The 6444-nt window shown below is 27.2% G+C and overlaps 1 protein-coding gene across 1 annotated transcript; it reads right to left on the bottom strand.

Moving 5' to 3' along the window:
- Positions 1–206: 206 nt before the first annotated feature.
- Positions 207–773, bottom strand: OCT59_027299 (uncharacterized protein; the record flags this gene model as incomplete). The annotated part of the gene is made up of 1 exon (XM_025314914.2): positions 207–773. The coding sequence occupies one exon, from the start codon at positions 771–773 to the stop codon at positions 207–209; it is 567 nt and encodes a 188-aa protein (XP_025184091.1).
- Positions 774–6444: the final 5671 nt, after the last annotated feature.

Raw genomic sequence — 6444 nt, 5'->3', positions numbered from 1 at the left:
CATTCTTTATAGAGAAAAACGTGGAAAAGGCCATTTAATCATTTAATTTACGCTAAACAAATTAAACAATCATGTAAATACTAAAAATGAGTTATCATTTCGTCATCTTAACTTTTATTGTCGAACTTTAAAAATAAAATAAAAATAAATAAATAAATTAACTTTATTTACCAAACAATTAAATATAATAATGAGTCTCTAAGTCCTTAGGAAGAATTCTGGAATCCCGTATCTCCCATATCTTGCATATCATAAGAAACAGTTCCGTTTACTGCTGCATTATAGGTGTCACTAGTTGAGTATACTTGGGGAATAGGTTGAGTAGTGTCGAAAGATTGTTGTTGAATGCTATTTTGTTGATAAATGATAGAATGTTGGACTTGTTGCTGAATCTGTTGTTGAATTTGAGATTGTACATTATAATGATGCGTCAATAGGTAATCAGGAATACGATTAATTCCATTATTCAAGAGTTGAACATTTTCTGATGGGTTTAATTCAGAATAAGTAACACGATAGATACGAGCATCATTTGGTAAATGATAATAAAATTCAAATATAATATTATGAGGCGCAAGAGTCGTAGAATTAATAGTATTAACGTGCAAGGTGTTTAAATTCATATTAGATACTCCAACATTGTTAATTAAAGTATGTTGGATGTTTTCATTGTTATTATTATTATTAGGAATTTGTTGAGGAGAAGGACTATTTCCAGTTTGATCAGTTTGTAAATTACAATAATCTTGTGTATTTTGGTTATTTGAATTCATGTTGTTCAAAATTCAGATGGTAATAATAAGTAAAAAATGAATAATAATTAATATAGGTAATTTAGGAAATTTAAGATTTAAAGGCGAATTAATTTTTTACTTGAAGGTTTTTGATTTTTGATTTTTTTTTTTTTTTGACAGAAAAAATAGGGTATTTTGCGCGTTTTTTATATCCCGAAAAAACGGTAACGCTATTTAATTGCACAAGAATTTGACTACTGTAAATGAATCCTTTTTTATTTATTTTTTTTTTAAAAATATTAAAATCCCCCCAAAATACATAAAAGGAAATAAATAGTACGCCAGATCATCTGTGTGAATTTTTTTTCCTAATATATCATCATTCATATAAATCATTCTTTTAAATAATTCATAGTTACAGTATATATCATTCATTGTCGATTGTTTGATGATTTTTATAGATTCATTCCGGTTAATAATTATGCACATTTAATTAAAAAATTTCTTATATAAGATCCACAAATTCTTACTGCGTGTTTGATTTTTATCCTGGATCACGAGTATAAACTGAACTATATGTAGATTAACCCCAGTGACACCCGAAAAAATTCCGCAATAGTAAATTTATTCATCACACGTGTCACGACTGTCACGTCCCTCTGTGTTTCCATTTTCTATAAGTATCAGAGGGACTTAGTTTTTTTCGGTTAGTCAAAATCCTATTTGTCACGCCCTTAGTCGTCACTGTTTATTCACGTGTTACTGCATAGTGCCAGCCCTGTGCGGAATTTTTTGGGCAGATTTTCGGGTGTCAGGGCAGTTATATGTGTAATGTACATAGTTCTTGTGTTCATATTTATTTTTAGACTTGGGAATCAGAATCTAAGTTCGAAGGTATTACTATAATAAGGAATAGGATTGAAGATCAAAAATCGTGAATTTTGAAAAGATTATAATGATGAAAGGTCAGAAACATTATTTTCTGAAGAGGAACTTAATCAGGATGCCAGAATATTAAGATCAAATTTCAGGAGAATTTAAAATGGCGGAATTCAAAAGGCAGAAATAAAATATTTTTATGAACTTAAGATTTCATTTTGATGAAAATCATTTAGCTGTTAGGGGTAAATTTATACGTTGAAAAGGGATCGATAATTATGGAATTTAACGGAAGTTATGATTGTAATTTATAAAATTAACTAATTAGGAAATATTATTATAACCAAGCATTATATATTTGTTGAACTTTTATACTATTAATAAAATATTATTTTTGTTAAGACCACGGTGGCAACGTAGTTTACTATTGGCGTGGGTCTTACACTGTGTTGAGAGATTTTTATCTTGGAATACTTCCACCTCCTCATAATGGCGCTATGCAAATACTTAAGTCGGAAAAGATTTAACAAGAAGTTCATAAGTTGCAATTTAATAATGACATAATCCAGCAATGAATTAAATTTGGAATTCACGTTATTTAACAACCTCACAGAAAAAGCCGTTTATTATAAACATATTCGTAACGCTGATACTATTCATCGAATCTCTCGAATTAATACAATTTACAAACAGTTCTTTCGAAGGCAGTTATTTAATGAACAAACTTCTATGAAAATGAAATTCTCCAATGTTTAATTTTGATAGATGTTTAGGATCTTCGTCATTTTCTTAAGTAAATCAAATTTTTTGACATTTTATACGACGATTTTTTCATAGTATTATTGCGAGAAAAGAACTGAAAGTTGAATGAATCCTTTTCTAATCTAATATTTAGAAGACACTCATTGCTACTGCGTAGACAGCACTGCATATACGAAATAACCCTTTTTATAACGAATTTTTTTTTTTTAGTATAACGAAGATTTTGCAAGATAAATTTTATCATACAAGGCAAATAAACAAAATTTACTATTTTAATCTATCCCACGCACGTGTTTCAATTCCCGGACGCCAAAAAGACCATTCTAGAAGGTGAAAAAAAGCAAGTATGAGGACAGAGTTAATCTTTATTTCTATTATTTCTATAAGTTCGATAACGAAAAATTCGATGGAATTAACTAAAAAAAGAAAATTAGAAATGAGAATACCTATTATACTAAAGATAAATTGATGGTTACACAGCCAAAATGGCAAAGGTTTGATTGCTAAATCTCTTATTTTTTTTGTGAAAAAACTAATTTCTTTAAAAGTCGTTTGATTAGAATATTCAAAAATTTACAAAATAGAACAAAGTAAAAGAGTAAAATTAATTTTGTAAAGGTACTAGTTCGAATACCAATGAGAAAGAATAGTAATGTTTTGTATTTCATTTTTCAGTTAAATTATTCAGAATTATCGCTTGAGAAAGAAGTAGGGTTGTAAAATTGTGTAGTAAAAACGACAAGTTTCCGTAAATTTTCTAAAGTAAAACTCGATAGGTTCGTATTCCAATTTACAGGGAACATTATTTAGGGTAAAATTTGCATTAAATTTAAAAAGCTTAATGGATTGCTTCTTTTGTAAGGTTTTTAAATTTCTTCAATCTTATTTACTTATTTACTTTGTTAGTAACTAGTTTAACGCAATACTCAATAATTATAACATAGCTCCAATTTATTTTTTAATGTACGGATATGTTCTATTATGTTTATGCGACATTAGATATTACGAGTAACAAAATAATTACGTAAATTTTTCATTGTAAAATTCCTATCACTTTTTATAAGAAAACAAGATACTAAAAATAACGCGTTTTATATTTATTGTGTAGCGTTTGTTTTTTATTCTGGTTTTTAGTAAATAAATAGACCATTTTTTTTAACTATACATCATATATATACTGTATATATATATCAAATCACCAGTATTTCTGGTATTTGAATTTTTTGTAATTAAATTTTCATTGAATAGTTACTATTCAATATTGAAAATAAACGTCGCCCAAATACAGTAAGTAATAAATCCAGAAAACTGCGCCGCAGCTCTTAATGGTCAAAAAGGAAATAGAATAATTTTCTTTATAGAAAGGGTGTCTTTTACTATTATTAGATAAATGGATCATTTAAATTTTAATTGGCCTACGATAACCAAAAACCAATTCATTCATTGTTTTAAAACTGAAAGCGTCTCGGTGTCATCATCCAGGCTATTTTATAATTTCATTTGTAATAAAGAAATTCGTTATAATGCTTAAAACTTTAAATATAGAAGTATCACTACATTCAAGAGGAGCAGTCGTAATAATTAGCATTTGTGTAATAATAAGGCCTTTAAACTAAATGTCTCGTGATGGCGATCACGCCAAACATTATAATCCGAATTTAAAAGGAAATGATTGGTGGCGTCTGAGTGACTAATATGAAATATTAATGATACACATTCTTTTTCAAGAACTCCTCTAGAAAATTTCTTAATTCTACCAGTGATTGTAAATCTCTGCATTTACTGTACCTATTATGAGAAAGAAAAAATTATTAATAGTGTGCTAAATTTCTATTTAATGGTAAAGAAGACATAGCCAATTCCTCCTTTAGAATTAGCAGACTTTATCAATAACAAAGTAGGATGTTATTTGCTTGAGTTGGTTATCAAGTAAACAAGAGAAATAAAAAAAAATAAAAAAAATAAAAAAAGGGAATAAAAAAATAAAATAAAAATAAAATAAAATAAAATAAAAAAGCAGGTAATTTCATAGGAATTACCTACTTTGCTCACTCTTACTCAACCCAAACAAATAAATCCAGTACCCTCCTAAGTAAAATTTGTGAACTCCCCGACTCAATGAGTTATCTGTTCTAATTTTAGCTTAGGAAGTTACCCACTTTGCAAATAAAAAAATACACACCTCTTTTAAAGTCTCTTAATAAGCCATTTACACTCATCTAGAAAATCAGTAATGCTCCATTCAAAGAATTTTCATCTGTTGTCCAGTATTTCAATACAAAATTGCTGTAATTGATAAATAATTGAATACAATTCAATAATAAGAAATCAGATAACAAATATAAAGTAAAAATTTTTCACATTTTTAATACTTGATATGTACTCTTTTTCAAGAATTCCTCTAGGAAATTTATTCATTTTACCAGTGATTGTAAATCTCTGCATTTACCTATTATAAGAATGAAAAAATTATTAATAGTGTGCTAAATTTTTATTTAATGGTAGAGAAGACATAGCCAATTCCTCCTTTAGAATTAGCAGACTTTATCAATAACAAAGTAGGATGTTATTTGCTTGAGTTGGTTATCAAGTAAACAAGAGAAATAAAAAAAAATAAAAAAAAAGAAAAAAAGGGAATAAAAAAATAAAAATAAAAATAAAATAAAATAAAATAAAAAAGCAGGTAATTTCATAGGAATTACCTACTTTGCTCACCCTTACCCAACCCAAACAAATAAATCCAGTACCCTCCTAAGTAAAATTTGTGAACTCCCCGACTCAATGAGTTATCCGTTCTAATTTTAGCTTAGGAAGTTACCCACTTTGCAAATAAAAAAATACACACCTCTTTTAAAGTCTCTTAATAAGCCATTTACACTCATCTAGAAATTCAGTAATGCTCCATTCAAAGAATTTTCATCTGTTGTCCAGTATTTCAATACAAAATTGCTGTAATTGATAAATAATTGAATACAATTCAATAATAAGAAATCAGATAACAAATATAAAGTAAAAATTTTTCACATTTTTAATACTTGATATGTACTCTTTTTCAAGAATTCCTCTAGGAAATTTATTCATTTTACCAGTGATTGTAAAACTCTGCATTTACCTATTATAAGAATGAAAAAATTATTAATAGTGTGCTAAATTTTTATTTAATGGTAAAGAAGACATAGCCAATTCCTCCTTTAGAATTAGCAGACTTTATCAATAACAAAGTAGGATGTTATTTGCTTGAGTTGGTTATCAAGTAAACAAGAGAAATAAAAAAAATAAAAAAAAATAAAAAAAAGGGAATAAAAAAATAAAAATAAAAATAAAATAAAATAAAATAAAAAAGCAGGTAATTTCATAGGAATTACCTACTTTGCTCACCCTTACCCAACCCAAACAAATAAATCCAGTACCCTCCTAAGTAAAATTTGTGAACTCCCCGACTCAATGAGTTATCCGTTCTAATTTTAGCTTAGGAAGTTACCCACTTTGCAAATAAAAAAATACACACCTCTTTTAAAGTCTCTTAATAAGCCATTTACACTCATCTAGAAAATCAGTAATGCTCCATTCAAAGAATTTTCATCTGTTGTCCAGTATTTCAATACAAAATTGCTGTAATTGATAAATAATTGAATACAATTCAATAATAAGAAATCAGATAACAAATATAAAGTAAAAATTTTTCACATTTTTAATACTTGATATGTACTCTTTTTCAAGAATTCCTCTAGGAAATTTATTCATTTTACCAGTGATTGTAAATCTCTGCATTTACCTATTATAAGAAAGAAAAAATTATTAATAGTGTGCTAAATTTTTATTTAATGGTAAAGAAGACATAGCCAATTCCTCCTTTAGAATTAGCAGACTTTATCAATAACAAAGTAGGATGTTATTTGCTTGAGTTGGTTATCAAGTAAACAAGAGAAATAAAAAAAATAAAAAAAAAGAAAAAAAAGGGAATAAAAAAATAAAAATAAAAATAAAATAAAATAAAATAAAAAAGCAGGTAATTTCATAGGAATTACCTACTTTGCTCACCCTTACCCAACCCAAACAAATAAATCCA

Source organism: Rhizophagus irregularis, chromosome 7 (assembly GCF_026210795.1).
Source record: "Rhizophagus irregularis chromosome 7, complete sequence".
NCBI classification, from domain to species: Eukaryota; Fungi; Glomeromycota; class Glomeromycetes; order Glomerales; family Glomeraceae; genus Rhizophagus; species Rhizophagus irregularis.
The sequence above is the reverse complement of the archived record's forward strand: the minus strand, read 5'-3'. Positions and strand labels throughout refer to the sequence as shown.